Source organism: Sminthopsis crassicaudata, chromosome 1, assembly GCF_048593235.1.
Source record: "Sminthopsis crassicaudata isolate SCR6 chromosome 1, ASM4859323v1, whole genome shotgun sequence".
Taxonomy (NCBI): domain Eukaryota; kingdom Metazoa; phylum Chordata; class Mammalia; order Dasyuromorphia; family Dasyuridae; genus Sminthopsis; species Sminthopsis crassicaudata.
Genome location: NC_133617.1, coordinates 15,152,653 through 15,171,287, shown reverse-complemented (window position 1 = coordinate 15,171,287; position 18,635 = coordinate 15,152,653). Strand labels below are relative to the sequence as shown.

At 48.7% G+C, this 18,635-nt stretch overlaps 1 protein-coding gene across 2 annotated transcripts in view; it reads right to left on the bottom strand.

Annotated features, from left to right (window-relative positions):
* TTC28 (tetratricopeptide repeat domain 28) overlaps positions 1-8,238 on the bottom strand; it is a 554,617-nt gene extending 546,379 nt beyond the window's left edge. For both annotated transcript variants that reach the window (XM_074295047.1, XM_074295055.1), the window contains exon 1: positions 8,061-8,238. In XM_074295047.1, the coding sequence (XP_074151148.1) occupies positions 8,061-8,132 (72 nt within the window). In that variant the 5' untranslated portion in view covers positions 8,133-8,238. The remainder of the gene's footprint in view (positions 1-8,060) is intronic.
* Positions 8,239-18,635: the final 10,397 nt, after the last annotated feature.

Here is an 18,635-nt window from a genome sequence, read left to right as displayed (position 1 = left end):
CCTCATCTCCTCTATTTACTATTATCACTTCTTGAACCCACCCACACAGTTTCTTCTAAACATCTCTGATCTACTAGACAAAAAAAAAAAAAAGGAAAGAAAACATTCTCTCCTCCTCTCTCAACAATAAGGAGATGCTGTTCTCTATTTGTGGGTGAAAATGGAGCTCAAATAACACCTCACACCTTTCAGATTGGCTATCATGACAGGAAAGGATTATGATAAATGCTGGAGGGGATGTGGAAAAACTGGGACACATACATTGTTGGTGGAGTTGTGAAATGATGCAACTATTCTGGATTTGGAATTATGCCCAAAGGCTACCCAACGTGCATACCCTTTAATCTAGCAGTGACTCTACTGGGTCTATATCCCAAAGAGATCATAAAAGAAGAGAAAATAGACCCATATGTACAAAATGTTTGTAGTAGCAAAGAATTGGAAAATGAGTAGATGCCCATCCGCTGGGGAATGGCTGAGTAATAAAAACTTTTTTTTAAAAAAGAAAGAAAATGGACCTTAAGATCATCGTTGATAAGTTCCAGTAAAGTCTCTCAGTGGAAGCCCTCACCTCTCACTTTCCTGAGAAAACTGAAGCCAGGGGGCACCACTGGCTCCCCCTCTTTTCATCTCAAACTCTGGCACTATTATCTCTCCTCCTTTCGCCCAGTCTCTGACAAAGAGCCTGCTTCTTGCCATGGCCAGTCCCCCCTTGATATGTACACTAAGAGGAGCAGAGATTCAGTGTTGGAAGAGATCTGCTATTGAGCCCAACCCCTTCATTTTATGGAAGAGGAACCTGAGGTGCAAATGTAACTTTCCCAGAGTCAGCAACTAGCAAATATCCAAGGTCCTCCTCAGCCCTCCGGAGTCCACCCAGAGCTCTCTGCCTACCCCAACCCTTCCAGTCTCCAAACTCTCAATTCCCCAGCCTCAGGCCTACCCCGTTCTTAAAAAGCCAGTCTAGATCCTACTACCTTCTCCAAGCATCATCCCCTACCTCTCCCCCATTTCCAAGGCAAACTCCTTGAAAAAGCCGCCTTCACCTCCACTCCTTTCACTCACTCCACAACCCTTTCCGTTCTGCTCCTGACATCATTCCACTATGACTTCCCTCTCCAGTTACCAATGGTCTCACTTACTGTGTGACCTTGTCTTATTCCCCATCCTTGGGGCCATTCTTGACACTGCTGACCGCCCTTTCCTCTGGAAGACTCTCTCCTCCCTGGGTTTTTCTGAAGTGAATTCTCTCCTGGTTCAACTTTAACCTTTCTGAGCATTCCTTTTGCCTCTTTCTGACTCATTATCCACATTGCATGTTTTGAACATGTCCTGCAAGGTTTGTCCTAGACCCTCTTCTGTTTGGGTAACCTCATCAGCTCCCATGAATTCAACTATCTCTTCTATATTTGTGTAATGGACACAGATCTATGACATATAAAGATAAGTGTGCATATATATGGATATATAAATATGCCATTTTATGTGAGTACATATATATATGTGTGTATATATATATATATTATATATTTATATTATATATATATATATATTTGTATCTAGCGTTAATCTTTTTTTAAACTCTTTCAGTTAATCTTTTAAACTTCAGTCCCATATCAACAACAGCCTATTGGATATTTCAAACTAGATGTCTTGGGAACAGATCAAATTGAACATGTCTAAAACTGAACTTACTCTATTTCCCTCAGAATTCTTCTCTTCTTTCAAAATTCCCAATTCCTGTCAAAGGCACCACTATTCTTCCAATTTCCCTTTCTCACTTACCCTCACTCCACATATCTACTCAGTTAGTAAACTTACCTCTTGCCTCTCACCCAGCTGGGTCTTCCCCTCACCATCTCTCCTCTGGAAAATAATAGTTTCCTAATTGATCTCTGTCCCTTTTCCAATCCATCCTACAGGCTGTTGCCCAAGTCACTGTCCCCCGGGAGCAGATCTGACCAGGTTACTCCTCTACTCAGCCAAGGGGAAAGGCTTCCTAACATTTCCAGGATAAAATAGAATCTCCTTTGTTTTGTTTTTTCAGGTCTACACAACCGACCTCACCTAACTTTTCAGCCTCCCCCTCCTGCAATCTATGATCCAGCCAAACCTCTCCATTCCTCCCAGGATACTCCCTCTCCAGTCCCAGTTCCTTTGCAGACCATCCCCCATGCTAGGTAGGGATGCTCCCCTTCCTCACAGCCACCCCCACTGAGTCTTTTTCTTCTCTTAAGGGGTAGCTCAACAACCACCTTCTGAAGGAAACCTTTCCTGATTTCCACCTCCTCCCATTGCTAATGCCCTCCTTCACAAATGATCTTCTACATTACTTCTTTATAAAATTTACAGGCAGGCAGGTAATGCAATGGGTAGAGTGTCTTGCCTGGAATTCAAAAGTCCTGAATTCAAATCTATCCTCAGACTCTGAGAAACTTTGCCATCCTGGGCAAATAAGTCACTTAGCCTGCCTGCCTCAGTTTCCTCATATGTAAAATAGGGATAATGACAATATTTACCATCCAGGACTGTTGTGAGGATCAAATGATATGTTTACAAAAGGCTTTGAAAACCATAAAGTGCTACAAAATATTCGCTACTATGCCCATTTTATATTCTTTTTGTATATAATATTATGTCCTTATTAACTTCTCCAGTGCCTGCCACATAACAGGTGCTTAATAAATGCTGATTGGATTGGATCCCCAATCCCTGGCACAGTGCCTGACACACTGTAGGAGTTTAATAAATCCTTGATGATTGACTGTTAAATCAAATAATTCTTTCCAGTGCAAATATTTCCTTTCACTAATTATTAATAAGCACTGCCTGTTTAGAGCATCATACTATTTATCTCTGCCTTTTTTCTTAAATTGCATAACAACGATGCTAAAGATAATAATCTTTTTTTAACCAAAGAGGAATTATTAAGTTTAAATTCATATGTAACTGTCAGAGGCCATTTTCTAACCAAATTCCTAATTAGTTAAAAGATCTTTTTAATAATAATAATAAAAAATTTAAAAAAATTTTAAAAAGATCTTTAGCAGGAGGGGAGAATCCCAACCAATAGAAAATTGTTCATGAAATACACCGAACTGTTCTAGAAAGCGCTAATGGAAGCATAAGCAACTTAAATCAAACTAGTGTACTAGGAGATTATAACCTTGGATCAGAACAGCATTATTTTAATAACAATTATGAATTAGCTAAGGAGTGCGCTGGTGTAGAGTGAGCCCGCCCCTGAGGCAAGAAGCCTGGGTCCAGCCTCTGCCTTATGCTGATGGGGAAGCCTGGGCAAGGGACCGGGGCAGCTCTCTGATATGACAGTCTACACTGGCTTTCGGGGTACCTCATACTCCCAAAATACCTCCTTCTCCTATGAAAATCTCCGATCCAGCTTTTAATCCCTCATTAACAACGCCAATGCCAGGCAAGGGCATAGCTTCATTGTAAATCAACCAAAAGAGATTTCAGCAACGGCCTCAACAAGGTCCTCTTCATTTCTGGAGATTCCTTCCTTTGGGGCCCTCCTGGAGAAGGACCGCTGATGGTGACACAATGTGGGGCACACCTTCAAACATCCCTGTCCCAGTTAAAGAGAACCCTCCAGCAGAGGAAGGTCCAAGGAAACCTCTGGCTCCTTCCAGAACTGGGCTACCCCGTTATCCCAACACGGAACCCAGAAACTTAGGCTGAGCCCCACACCTTCTCCAGACCTCAGCCTCCTCACCTGAAATGAAGGAGTGCTGAACCTGGATTCCCTGGCTTCCAGGAGCTTTGATAACAGTCTTTAAAGCAGCAAGTGTTTTTGATAATTAAAATCAAAGCTAAGTACAGAATCTACCAACAGAAACCTGAAAGATAAATTAAAATGCCATCTTGTCTAGAATCAGCTGTAGAAACCCTAAAAACCACAATTTTTATCTGAATTGCCCAAATGAACAACCCAGTTTGAGGTAGCCACTGATTGCCAACCATTTGAGTACTAACTCTGAACCAGACATAACCAAATTCCTAAATATGACACATAAATTACAAATACTCAGCTTTATGCAGAATGAAAATAGTTCAGAACATTTACAAATTCAGATCTCCTTTGAAGAAACATAGTTACCTGCCTCAAAAGAACAAGTTTTTATTGACTAACATTTGCAAATAGCATGCATTTTAGTTTCAAGTCATTACCAAACTATTCCTAGAAAGTACAGAAAATGAGAATCACTAGCAGCAATAAGAATTGAAAAGTGGAAACCTGAGAAGCAGAGAAGAATTACCAGAAAATAATCCTTTTTTAAAAGATAAGCTTTGGGAGACTAACATGACATCAAATTCTACTGACCTCAATAAAGAAGTTCTCCCAGTATTCCATGAAAGAGCCTGTGCTGCCTCTGTGCACCATTCTGTCTCTTGCTTTCAAACTGAACCTTTATGATCCTTTATTCTGACCAAATGGCTCTAATAATCTATGACTTTCTATACCCCTAAGCTTGAGCAAATTACTTTATCCTCTCCGAGATCCATTTTCCTTATCTCTAAACAGATGGTATAAAAAAATTCCATTTATCTCTAAATGCTGTGATCCCAATTGTCTTTTTTTTACATTCAATTTTATTTTTCCATTAAAAAGCATTTATTTCCTCTTTCTCCCATCTACCCAAATTTAAGAGAAAACAAAATTCTCCTGATACATACAAAACAAATTCCCACATCCTTCATGTCCAAAAAAAATATATACCTCATTCTGCATCTTGAAGGCATCACCTCTTTGTTAGAAGGTGAATTAAATGAATCCTCTGGAATCAAGGTTTGTTGCAAGGAATTAGAATTCTTAAGTGTTTCTAAGTTTTGTCTTACAAATGTTGTTGCATAAATTGATCTTTTGGTTTAGCTCACTTCACTCTTCATCACTTTATACAAATCTTCCCAGGTTTCTCTGAATCCATCCCTTTACTAATTTCTTATGGAAAACATTATTCCATTACATTCATATACAATCATTTTTATTCAACTGTTCCCCAACTGATGGATACTCCCTTACTTCCCAGTTCTTTGCTACCACAGAAAGCTGCTCTCACTAGTTTTGTGCTCATGGGTCCTTTTTCTCTTTATATTTCTGGGGAATAAACTTCGTTGAAAAGGTCATCAAAGTCTATGTGTCCTATCATGACTTTTGGGGTCTGATTCCAAATTGCTATCCAGGATGTCTGGTCCAATCCACAAGCTCCACCAAAGCTCCATCACTGTGCTTCTTTTCCTGAAGTCCTCGTCATTTTCTTTTTCTGTCATCTTTGCCAAAATGATGAAGGTGAGGTTTATACTTCAGAGTTCCTTTAGACCTTATTATTGAAAGGAACTGACCATACTGTGCATCTGAGTGGACAAAGTTTCTCAAAGCTTTTCACCAAGAAACCGGCTGCACATCATAAAAACTGCCCAGAGCGGTCCTACTGAAAATGATCGAAACCTTAAAAATCGAATTCCCATGAGGAAAATCTGTTCTTCAAGGAAAGGTGGGCATTATTACCTCTCTAACCACAAAAGGGACTGAGAGAAGGCAGAATCGCCAGATCCCAAAATTCAGCACTGCGAGGGGCCATGGAGGTCACTGTCTGGTGTTGTTGCCAGCCCTGGGCTTCTGAACCAGGCCGGGACCTATCTGCAGCTGCCGGACTTGGGACTGGGAAGGCACCTGAGAAATCCTACTCCAGAATTCTCATCTGTCACCAAAGAAAACTGAAGAGACCAGAAGAGGGATCATAGAAGTGAGAACTACAAGAGATCTTAGAGGATCATCCAGTCCATACTACACACACACACACACACACACACACACACACACACACACACACACATAGTGGAGAACTCATAGTGGAGAAGAGAGAAGGAAAAAGACCTGAGGATTTCAAAGTGGATTCCTTAGAGATCATCCAGGACCAGCTCTCATGATATGGTGGAGGAAACAGACCCAGGATGCCCATAGGAAGGAATTAAAGTTGCAAGAAACCTTCAAGGTCATAGATTCAGGATGGGGGAGGACCATAGAGGCCACCCAGCCCAACCTCTCCATTTTATGGCTAAGGAAACTGAGGCCCAGAGAGGGTGGGGACCATGCTGAGTGGTAGGAAGGAAGGTAGGGAAGGATAAGGAAGGATAAGGAAGGAAGGAAGGAAGGAAGGAAGGAAGGAAGGAAGGAAGGAAGGAAGGAAGGAAGGAAGGAAGGAAGGAAGGAAGGAAGGAAGGAAGGAAGGAAGGAAGGAAGGAAGGGGGAAGGGAGGGAGGGAGGGAAGAAGGGAGGGAGGGGAAAGAAGAGAGGAAGAGAGGAAAGGAGGGAGGGAGGGAGGGAGGAAGGGAGGAAGGGAGGAAGGAAGGTAGAGAGGAAGGGAGGGAGGAAGGGAGGAAGGAAGGAAGGAAAGAAGGGAGGGAGGGAGGGAGGGAGGGAGGGAGGAAGGAAGGGAAGAAGGGAGGGAGGGGAAGGAAGAGAGGAAGAGAGGAAGAGAGGGAGGGAGGGAGGGAGGAAGGGAGGAAGGGAGGAAGGAAGGTAGAGAGGAAGGGAGGGAGGGAGGGAGGGAGGGAGGGAGGGAAGGAAGGAAGGAAGGAAGGAAGGAAGGAAGGAAGGAAGGAAGGAAGGAAGGAAGGAAGGAAGGAAGGAAGGAAGGAAGGAAGGAAGGAAGGAAGGAAGGAAGGAAGGAAGGAAGGAAGGAAGGAAGGAAGGAAGGAAGGAAGGAAGGAAGGAAGGAAAGAAGGAAGGAAGGAAGGAAGGAAGGGAGGGAGGGAGGGAGGGGAAGGAAGAGAGGAAGAGAGGGAGGGAGGGAGGGAGGAAGGGAGGAAGGGAGGAAGGAAGGGAGGAAGGAAGGAAGGAAAGAAGGGAGGGAGGGAGGGAGGGAGAGAGGGAGGGAAGGAGTGGTGGGAGTGGAGATGTCACAGCACTTCACTTTCGATGGGGAAGCGGACTGGAGAAGCCCCCAGCCCCTCAAGCTGGAAGACGTCATCCCCCCTGGAGGAGGGAAGTGTCACTCAGAGCGGCTGGCCGATCTGAGCCGGGAAGGCGGCTGGCTCCGGCGGGGCGCCCCTCTCCTGCTTTCTGCGGCCGTTCGGCTGTCCCCGAGTCCGGGCCTGAGGAGGGGCTTCCTCTCCGGCAGATGCAGCGGCTCCTTCCCGGCGGCTCCCGACACGGAAAAGTTCCCTGGGGGCCCAGGGCGCTGAGGTGCCCGGGCTCGGTTACAGACAGGACCTGGACCCCTTCTCCCCTGAAGCTCTCCGGCTTTGCCTGGCCGGGGAAGAGGTACCGGACCGAAGGAACAAAGGACCCAGAACGATAGAGCCGGCCCGGCCCGGCTCCTCAAACTTTGCAGAGAGAACTCGGAACTTTGCTCGGGGAGCGCTGGAGCCCGGCGCCCTCCCACTTCACAGCCGGGAAGCGGCGGACTTGGACCCGGCGCTGGGGGAGCCGGAAGCCCCGGTCCCTGAGACCCTCACCTTTTACAAAGCGGGCGCCCGGAGCACACCCTGGGCCCCGTCCTGTGTCCCCCTCTTGTCTCGCAGAGGGGACACTCCGGAGCCCTTGTCCGTTAGCCCCTCTCACTCTTCCAGAGGGGGCCTCACACCGCGCACTCCGGACCCCCTCCCCTATGACCCCCACTCCGTGCACCCCCTCTCCCTCTTTCCCTCTCACCCCGCCCGCTCCGGACCCTCCCGCATGACCCTCACTCCAGAGGGGGGACCCGGAGGGCTCCATCCCGTGCACCCCGCCTCTCACTTCCCGGACGGGGCTCACGCAGCCCCCTCCTCCTGTGCGCCCCTCTCACTCCTTCCAGAGGGGGCTCGCACAGCGCGCCGGAGCCCCCACGTCTCGCACCACCGGCACTTTGCAGCGGGACCCCCGGACGCGGCGCCCGCAGGTGGCCGCCTCCCTCCGACCGCCACCCCCCCGCCGGGGCGGCCCCTGCGCGAGCCGAGACCCCCCGGGCCGGGCCCCACCCCCTCCCCGGCCCGGCCCGGCCCGCGCTGGAGTTTCCACAAAGAAAGTGCCCGCAGCGGCGGCGGCTCCGCTAACTTACCGGGGGCGGTTCGGGCTCCCGCTTCTTGCGGCCCCGGCCCGGGGGGGCGGCCGGCGGCGACGGCGGCTCCATGGTCCCCGCGCCCGCGCTCTCCGGGGCCCGCGCCTCGTGCCCGCGCCTCGCGCCCGCGCCCTCTCGCCCGCCGGCCTCGAGATAACGGTCCCGCGGCCGCCCAGCCTAGAGAGTCCCGCGCGCCATGTTCCCGCTGTTCCGCGGACCGCCCCCTCCCCCCGCCCCCGGCCCGGCCCGGTCCGGCGCGAGCCAGCCCGCTGTTCCCGAGGGCGGCGCCCCTCCCGCCGCGGGGCCGAGCCCCGCCCACCTCAGTTCTTTCCCCTCTACACCCCCCCACCCCGCTCGTTCCCCTGCCCCCCGGTCCAGCTGGAGCTCCGCCCCTTCCTGACGCTCCTCCTATGGGCCTCCGCCCCCTGCCCCTTCTGGCGCTCCCCCTCTCTCCCCCCGCCCCAACTGGAGCTCCAGCTCCTTCTGGCGCTCCTCCCCCAGGCCCCCCTCCCTCCTTGGAGCCCCTCCCCTTCGCACCCCTCCCTCCCCTACCCCCGGCCCCGCCCTCAGTGCTAAGAGGACCGCGGCTACACCCCACGGTGGCCGGGCCGGGCAGGACCCGGAGAGGGGAAGGAGCCGCCCGGCCGGGGTGGCGAGAGGCTGCTCGCTACAGAAAGGGAAACCGAGGCAGCCTCGAGGCTCCAGCTGAGAGGGCCGGAGAGTCCAAAACCGCCCTCCCATTTGATAGACTAAGAAACTGAGGCCGCCCGGCGTCCAAAGCCCTGAGCCGGACGGCCGAAAGGAGGTGGGAAGGACGGCTTCCCAGGCCGGAGAGGACGAGAGCCCGAGGGGGAGGGACAAAGGCAGGAGATGGGGCAGCCGGTCGGTGATCCGCGAGGGGAAGACTGCGTTATGAAGGACTGTCAATCAATGTCAGACGGGCGTTTAGTTCGTTCCTGGAGGCCGGAGGAGCTGCTGAAGTTTATTGGGGGAGGGGGGATATACACAGAGCTGAGTACCTGAGGCAGGCGGGTCTCCCCGCCCCCCCAGCAGCTGCTGCCCTCGTGCAGGAGGGGGGTGAGGGGCTGCACCAGGATGGGGGCGGGGTCAGCCCCTGGAACTGCAGAAACAAGATCTGGGGGACGACTGAATCCTCTGGGGACTGCGGAGGGAGACAGGCCGGGCTGAAGGGGCTTCGACCGCCCAGGCGGAGGAGAGCGCGTCAGTCCTCCCAAGAGAGGGCCCCTCCCCCCTCCCCATCTCTAACGGGTCGTAATCAATTCATCTCTTTACTAAGGGGGTCCTCCCAGAGCAGGGCAGAATCTGGACTCGAGTGCTGTGCGTCCTGGGGAAACTGAGGCACGGTGACCCCGAGCCACGCAGCCAGCGAGCAGTGAACCCGCGGCTCCTGCCTTACGTCTGTGCGGGAGAATGTTCAGGAAGCGGGAAGCATAAAATCACCCCTCGAGGGAGGGTTTCCAAGGTCCTGCCCAGCCCGAGCGCTGTGGGGGCCCCCCCAGCTGGGGCCTGGCTCCCCACCCAAAGCTCCGCGGGTGGGGAGGAGCCCAGCGTGGGCCGCGGTCAGGGGAGCGGCTCTCTTCCACCGGCGACTCGTGCGGCATTCGGGACAATTCCCTCCAGAGCGGAGGTCCCCAGTGGGTTCCTGGGGTCTACAGCTCCAAGGAGTCTTAAGTGCTACTTGGCCTGTCCTGCGGGGGGGGGTCAGGGGGGGGGGCGCTGAGAGAGCGGCTCCGCGCTCCGCTGGTGGCCCGGAGGAGCAAGATTCCTGCGGACAAGAGGGACGGAGAGGGCCCGGAAGGAGAGGGCAGGGGGGCTCCCAACGGGTCCGCGCAGCTCTCGGATCTAGGCCCTGGGCTCTGGACCCCCCATGATCAGTCACAGACCTAAGCGGGACGGAGAGCCGAGGTCCAAGAGCAAGCGGGACGAGCGGCAGCTCGGACCAAAGGGCCATAAATATAAGTGAGGTCCCCCCAACCTCACCGTGCAAAGCCCCAGACACAGAGACAGCAGTTTGGCTGAAGAAGATCCCAAGGTCCTAGTGGGCAACAAACTCATTACGAACCAGCAGTGAGCTCTGTGAGCCAGGAAAGCTCAGGTGGGACCGGGAGATGCCGGGACCAGGAACACATACGGGGGGCTCCTCCCCCAAGGGGTTCTCATGCACTTACCAAATCCCTGCTGACTCTTTGTACCAAGTAAGGCACAGAAGGTGAAGCATCTGCTGACCAAAGGGGGCCCCACTTTCAGGAGGAAGTGCACCCCAAAGTACAGCTCAGAGGGATTCCCCATAGGCCAAAGGTCACCGACCTGTTCTGTGACACGGACTTCTCCCACCCTGAGAAAGGCTTCTCAGTCAAGTTCTTAAATGTCAGCATTAAAATGCCCGGATGTGTGTATAAAGGAAGAGAATGCCAGCGGAATAATTACCCAGACTTCTTTAAATTCATGGGTCCCAAGCTAAGAACACCTGCTCTAGATGGCGAGTCTCCAGAGTCCCCGGCTGCTTCCAGCCCCCTTCACCACGTGCCACCTTTTTACACTCACACATACAAGCACACCCAGCATGCACTGGGCCCTGTGGTAGCTCCCCACGCAAGGCCCTCCATCTCCAGCCTCCAAGCATTTTCCCTGGCTGGCTTTCTCTCCTCCTCATGCCTGCCTTGGGCTCGCTCGCTCTCTTTCTCTTTGTGTTTCTCTCTCTGTTTCTCTCTCTCTCTCTCTCTCTCTCTCTCTCTCTCTCTCTCTCTCTCTCTCTCTCTCTCTCTCTCTCTCTCTCTCTCTCTCTCTCTCTCTCTCTCTCTCTTTCTCTTTGTGTTTCTCTCTCTCTCTCTTTCTCTTTGTGTTTCTCTCTCTCTTTCTCTCTCTCTCTCTCTCTCTCTCTCTCTCTCTCTCTCTCTCTCTCTCTCTCTCTCTCTCTCTCTCTCTCTTTCTCTCTCTCTCTCCTCCCCCTTCAGTTTCTCTCTCTGCCCCTCCCTCTGTCTCTCTCTCTCCTTCCTTCTCTTTGTCTCTCTCCCTCTCTCTTCCTGCCTCTGCCCTTCTCTCTTTCTCTCCATTATCTGCTTGTCTTTTTGTCTTTCCCTCTGCCTCTCTTCTTCTGTTTGTCTGTCTCTTCCTCCTCTCTCTCCCCGTCTATTTCTCTGTCTTTCCCTCTCTCCATTTCTCTGCCCCTCCCTCCCTCGTCTTGTTTCTCTCCGTTTCTTTTTTTCCCTTTGACTTTCTCTTCCTCTTTGTCTGTCTCTCTCTGCCCATCTCTTCCTGTCTGCCCCGGCCTGTTTCTCTCCCTTTCAGTCTGTTTCTCTTTCTCCCTCCTTCTTTCCCTCTCTGTCTCTGTCTGTCTGTCTCCCTTCTAACTCTCTTTTGGCAAGGTATTTACAGTTAAGTGACTTGCCCAGGGTCATACATTAGTATGCTGTTGATGGTATTCGGCTTTTGCTGTATTTATTTGGGTGGGGGGCAGGGGAGGGGGAGGGGAAGAACCTGAGACTTAAGCATTAGAGACAGGACAGACTGGCAGGCCTAGAGCTAGGAAGCCTGAATTCAAATCCTGCTTCAGACAAGTCTAGCCTTGTGAACCTGGGGAGAGCACTTAACCTATCTGGCTCTATTTCTCATCTGTACAATGAGAATAGCAGCACTTAACTCCCAGGGTTGTAAATGAGAATCAAATTAGGTACCGACTTCACAAGTGGTTTCTTAATTGTGGGTGGGGATGAGAGACCCTAGAACTCCAAAATGGTAAAAACATTTTGTTTTGAATGTAACTGGAGAAAAATATTAAATAAAGTAAAACAAATTATCTAATAGTGATAAAGAATTTAACAACACGGGCTGAAACATAGTAAGTACTATATTATAAATGTCACTTCAACACTAACTCTTAACTATTACACATGGAATCTTTCAGATGTTAAAGTCCAGAATGGGAGATGGCGGATCATCTAATCCCGAGCTGCCAAAGCCTGCAGGAGGCTTCGAGCAGCCTGCACAACTCCCCGGCGCTACCTATACCAGGTAAAACCCGTAATTGGGAAATGTTTAACAAAATGAAGATACAGTACAAGAGAACGCTAATTTGTGGTTTTCTGAGTTAGTCTGTGGCTGGCAGGGCTTCCTTCTCCTTGAGTTTGATTACTCTCACCCAACAGTTGTATTAGCAGATGAGGAAAGAAAAGGAACGTAGGACAAAGGGAAAGAGGCCAAGCTTTGGAGTGGGAGAAATCAGGTTCACCTCATTCCCCTGTCACTTAGTCACCCCCGCCCTGGCCCAGTAAGGCACAACCATCTCCCCAAAGTTCTTGCCTTTTGTTGGACAGTCTGCCCCAGGCCAGGTGAGCCCAGCAGCCAGTGCTGGAAACACGGACCTTCTCCACTTCATCGCAGGCCGGCAGCCGCGCCTCTCCCACAGCACCCAAGGGTCTTAACTCGGAAGGCCATCCTCTTGGCTTTAGATTCAGAACTCGGATGCTCCCCAGGGGCAGATTACAGGTGTGGGCCACCACCCCTGGCTCAAGAGCCTTGTCTTAAAAAACCACGATAATAAAGGTTATCTTAGGTGGCCAATGAAAGAACCTAAACTTATTCTTTTCTGGCTGAGGCAATGGGGGTTAAGGGAAACTTAAGGAATTAGTTGATCTCTGAAGTCTTTTCCGTCTCCAAATTCTGTAATTTCAGAGAAGAAATAAGCTAATGAGGTGGAGAGGCTTGTTAGGAAGGGTGCATAAGGGGAAGAAAGATTTGTGCTGAATGGATTGGAGAAAAGGAAAAGCAATGTGGGGAAGAGGAGAGAAGAGGAGAGAGAATGAACAGCAAAGAGGAAATAGGAGACAGAAAAAGGCAGAGACAAGATGTGGTCAAGGGACAAGGAAGAGATCGGCTTGGTCTAGGAAGGCGAATAACTGGGATAAAATCAGAGTCGTAGGTCGGGTGCAAATTATGGAATGCCTTGATGCTAGGTGTGTGTCTGAACTTGAACCTACAGGTAATGGGGAAAGAATGATGAAAGGCTTTAAATGAATAATTGATATGTGGTTCTATGTTTATAAAACCTGTTCTAAACCATCCTTCTAATTGACACACAGAGAATCATGGGATTTTAGGGCTACCATAAAGACATTTAATCCAACCACCTAAAAAAAGGTAAAGTAAATTGTTCAGTCACCTAGACCTTCTGGCTCTTCAGGAAAGCTTTTTCCATCCTTCCAGGTGCCTCAGTTTAACTAGTTGCCTCCTGACCCACCCCTAATTTCAAAAAAGCCAAATCTGATGATCTTCTATAGAATTTACAGATGAGATCTCATTATTTGGAAGGAACCATACAAATATTCGAGTATTAAATTTAAATGACATAAAATTGCTTAAAATAAGCTACTGAAAACCTTTCCCAATTAGTTCCTTAAGGATAGGAAGAATCGGGGCAGCTAGGTGGTGCAGTGGATAGAGCACCAGCCCTGAATTCAGGAGGACCCGAGTTCAAATCTGCTCTCAGACACTTAACACTTCCTAGCTGTGTGACCCTGGGCAAGTCATTTAACCCCAGCCTCAGGGGAAAAAAAAAGAAAGAAAGAAAGAAAATACATTAATTCAGAATCTTAGAGTAAATCACCAATATTTAAAAAAAAAAAAAAAAAGGATAGGAAGAATCTCATTTTTGTTTGCATTCCCCAGCATCCTGATCATGGCAATTAACAAAGTTGATGGATTTTTGCTGCAATGAGATTTGACTTGTATTTCTAAGAGCCAAAATCTCACCACTGAAAATTAAAGCTTCAAAAATAAGATCTTTCAACTGACTGTACCCAAACTAATGTTATTGCTATCAACTGTTGGGTCTCCAAATATTGCCTTTGAACCACTTCTGATCTTTAAGAAACCAGCTCCTGCATTCTAGAGAGCGATCTAGAACTCCACCCAAAGGATTGTAAAACTGCATCCCTTTGATCCAGATACAGTGTCTTTACTGGCTTGTATCCTAAAGGGATCATAAAGGAGGGAAAAGGATCCACATGTGCAGAAGTGTTTGTGGCAGTCCTTTGTGTAGAGACAAGAAACTGGAAACCGAGTGGATGCCCATCCATTGGGGAATGGCTGAACAAGTTATGGTATACGAAGGTAATGGAATATTACTGTTCTATAAAAAGTGATAAGCAGGCTGATTTTAGAAAGGCCAGGGAAAATTTACATGACCTGATCCTGAGCGAAACAAGCAGAACCAGGAATACGGTGTACATAAAAACAGCAAGATTGTGCAGTGATCAACTATGAAAGGCTTGGTTCTTCTCAGTGGTTCAGTGATCTGAAGCAATCCCAATCGACTTTGGACAGAAAATGCCATCTGCATCCAGAAAAAGAATTATGGAGACTGAATGATAAATCAACACATGCTACGTTCATTTCTTTTTTCAATTTTTTTTTCCTATGGTTTTTCCCTTTTGTTCTGATTTTTCTCTCCCAACATGATCCATAAAGTAATGTGTATTTAAAAGGCTAATATACATGTATAACCAGAAAAAAAAAAAAAAAAAAAAGAAAGAAAGAAAAAAGTGTTTGGAACTGAATCTGAATTCAAGTCTTCTTGACTTCAAGCACAGTGATTTATCACCTGAAAGGAGTATATACAACAAATGTTATAAAGATAATAATAAAAAGACTTGGCCACAGACTGGAGATGTGGAGTAGGTGTGAGCCTAGTGGTATCCTTGACAGCAGCAGAAAATTTGGGAAAACTGGGGTGGGGGCTTTAGAGAAAAAATGAATTCTAGTTTAGACACGTCGAGATGTCTACATTACGTCCCATTTGAGATGACCAAGAAGCAGTTAGGGATTTGAGACTGCAGGATGGGAGAGAGCTTAGTGTTGGATCATTAGGTCTGAGAAGCATCTGCATAGAAAGAAGCAATCAAACTATGGGAGCTGATGAAAGCACCAAGCCACCTTGTGTGGAGAAGAGGATCCAGGTCAGAGTCAGATGGAATTGGCATTATGAAAACTCGAGAGAAAAGAATATCCAATGGGAGAAAGTCATCATTGTCAAAGCAAGGTCAAGGAGGATGAGGGAAGGTCATTAGATGTGAGCAATTAAGGGATCCTTTTGGAAAGGGAAACTTCAGATGAATGATGAGTGGAAGTCAGAATGCAGAGGACTTAGCAAGAGATGGGGAGAGTAAAGCAAGAGGAGAGAGATCAAGGATGGTACCAACAGGGATGGACAGTCCAATCAAATAGAGGACTTTTAGGGATGGGGAGACAGAAGATCAAAAATGGGTGAAAGGGCAAAGGTGAGAGGCACCAAGCTCTTCTCTGGGAGAGGATGGGATGGCATGGGATTAAGAGTAAGGGGGCAGCTAGGTGGGGCAGTGGATAGCGCACCAGCCCTGAAGTCAAAGGACCTGAGTTCAAATCTAACCTGAGACACTTAACACTTCCTGGCTGTGTGACCCTGGGCAAATCACTTAACCCCAATTGCCTGGGGGGGGGGAAGGGTTCCCTTAGCAAGAAGGGTAACCTCTTAGAGAAGGTAGCTGGGTATTGAGATGAACAGGGAAGAAGCTCTCAGTAAATGACCTCAATTGTTGCAAGGCATTAGGAAACAAGACTTTCAGCTGAGAGAGTAGGGAGAGCGAGCCATGAGAGGTTTAAGGAGGGATGAAACGGCCTGGAATAACCATTGTGGTTAAGTGGGATTGTGACTCAGTTACAGCAACAGAAAAAGACTGTCTTGCTCCAGTGATGACTCAGTTGAGATTATCTGTACCATAAACTCGTAGTGGGCCCAGCCAGCAGGGCCTCAGGATTTCCTCCAGATTTGGGCTGCTAGACCAATGGATGAGAACAAAGGCAGCAAGGTTGGCAAGGCATGATTTAGCAATAGGATAACGAGGGAAAAGGGACTCGAGGAAAGAGAAGGGAGAGTTAAATTTATTAACCAAGAAGCCAAGATGAGGAAGGGAGAATGGTGTCACCATTGCCTGGAAAAGAACTAGTGGAAGAACTGAAGGTCCCACTGAGGAAGAAAACAATGTTAGAAAGCATGAGGCAGAGGGAAAGAGGGAATAAGAGATGATGATCACATAAAAAGGTTTCAGAATTCCCCAGTGAAGCCTTGTGGGTGTTTTCTCAAGTGTTAGATGACCATCTTGGTGTGAAACTGGAGTGAGGTCATTCATACACTAAGCAAGTGTCCTCAGAGTGGAATTAGTAGGCAAACAGCTTTTCACAAGGGACATTCAATAAAGGACCACATCTTTACCGTGTCGTAACTGATGGATTTAGAGAATGAAGTCCCATTGTGTCCATCTGTTGATCATGAAACAGTATTTGACTTAGAACAAAGCCACAACTCATTCACAACAATGTCTTCGATCCATGTTGGGTCCTTCAAGATTCCTAGATGAAGCATTTGTCTGTCCTCTGTCTAGAAGACGAATGATCAAGTCCCAGGGCCACGTCTTGGCCTGCACGTGAACTGGATTTAAGAAAGGCAGAATCGCCCGAAGTTGTCGGCCTGATTCTCGTCCAGTCATGGGAGTCTGGTGGCAAAAGAGAAGTCTGGGAGGCTGGCAAGGCCCCAGGATGCAGAGGATGACTTTGACGTCTTCCACGTCTAGGACAGCAGTTAGGCTGTGTCCGACTGTGATGCTGCTGGGGTTTTCTTGGCAAGGATACTTGGAGTGGTTTGCCGTTTCCTTCTGCTCATGTTACAGATGATGGAAATAAGGAAACGAGACCAAGCTTTAAGTGCCCCCCAACGCCCACCCTAATGGTCCCTGGCACAAAGTGCCCTCATCCGCCCATTCTGCTGGGGAAATCCTCCCATGCTTGGTGTCCGCTTCCTCTCCCTCAGCCACAGCTATCCTGCCAGTTACCCAGTCAGCAAAGCACAAGGCAGGGAGACGTAGGCTTACAAGGCGATGAATTCACCCCAGTGATGAGGGAGGGAATCCAGGCCAGGGTCTGAGTCCAGGAGGGAGATGGAGAGGTCCTCCAGTGGCTCCTGCGTGCAAATGACATTGGGCTGATGGTTTCAAGGCATGGAACCTTAGAGAGCCCCCTGGAAGAGATCTGTAATCACTCAAAGGAGCTGAGCCTAATCATCCACACGAGATCAAGAGGATGAAAAACTCCTGTTTTGGATGGACGACCAAGGATTTCTGCTGCTCGCTTTGGAGCTTGTTCAACAGTGTGTGCGTGCAATATGCAGATATTCACACATATACACGTATGCATGCACACAGGCTTCTGAGAGGCAGCAGAAGTGGACAATGAGTTGGAAAACCGAAAGGCTGGAATTCTGTCAGCAAACTGCCTAACCAGGGGCAGCTGGATAGCGCACCAGCCCTGAAGTCAGGAGGACCTGAGTTCAAATCTGGCCTCAGACACTTAGCACTTCCTACTGTGTGACCCTGGGCAAGTCACTTAACCCCAATTGCCTCAGCAAAAAAAAAAAAAAAAAAAAAAAAAAAAAAGCCTAACCAGATCATAGGATGATCAATTCTGATGGATTTGGCTCTTTCTAACAAATGAGGTGATCCAGGCCAGTTCCAATGGCCTTGTGATGGAGAGAGCATCTGCACCCAGAGAGACTATGGGAAATGAGTCTGGATCACAACATGGCATTTTCATTTTTCTGTTGTTGTTTGACTGTTTTAGTTTCTTTCTCATTTTTTTCCCTTTTTGATCTGATTTTTCTTGTGCAGCACGATAATTGCATAAATAGGTATGCCTATATTGAATTTAACATGCCTAACATATATTGAATTACTTGCCATCTGGGGAGTGGGGAGAAGGAGGGGAAAATGTGGAACACAAGGTTTTATAAGGGTCAGTGCTGAAAACTTACCCATGCATATGGTCACACAGCTAGGAAGTGTTAAGTGTCTGAGATCAGATTTGAACTCAGGTTCTTATGATTCCAGGGCTGGTGTGTGTATATGTTTTGAAAATAAAAAGCTCTGTGTGAAGAAATCAAAGTCCCTGAAGAAATGAAAAGTGACTCTCTTCCAGGGAGCAACGGGGAGGCCCATGATAGGAGGGAGTAGGCTGCAACCTAGAATCTTGCTGGAAGGCCAATGCTATCAGCAAGGAGTGTTGCATAAGAACCAAGGAGGAGCTGGTCACGTGGCAAGGGCAAGGAAGAGCAGTGGGCAGGTGGGCTCCCTGAGCCCCCTCACAATGGGCAGCAGCCTTCACCCTGTGGGGTGGATTCCTCTGGGGAACCCTCGGGGGCATGGCAGCGCACAACAGGTGGGCATAAGCAGCTGCCGCCAAGGAATCTCCTTCAGCGAATCTTGGAGACGTTCCAGAATCTCTTCACCTTTCCCTTGATTCTGAGCAGAAGAGATGGCTTTTGCCAAGCGAAGGAGAAAAGACTCTGACTTGGGTCCCAGGCCGGCACTGTCATGTGTCACACGGGCTCCCAATCTCTTCTAGATTTCTTATCTTCTGTAAAATGAAGATAATCCTTGGAATACTTATCCCCAGAGGGCTGTTGTGGGACCAGGCACAGCGTTTTTCTGTTAAAGTGCTATTATTTATACAGAGGGAGTTGGGGAGCATAAG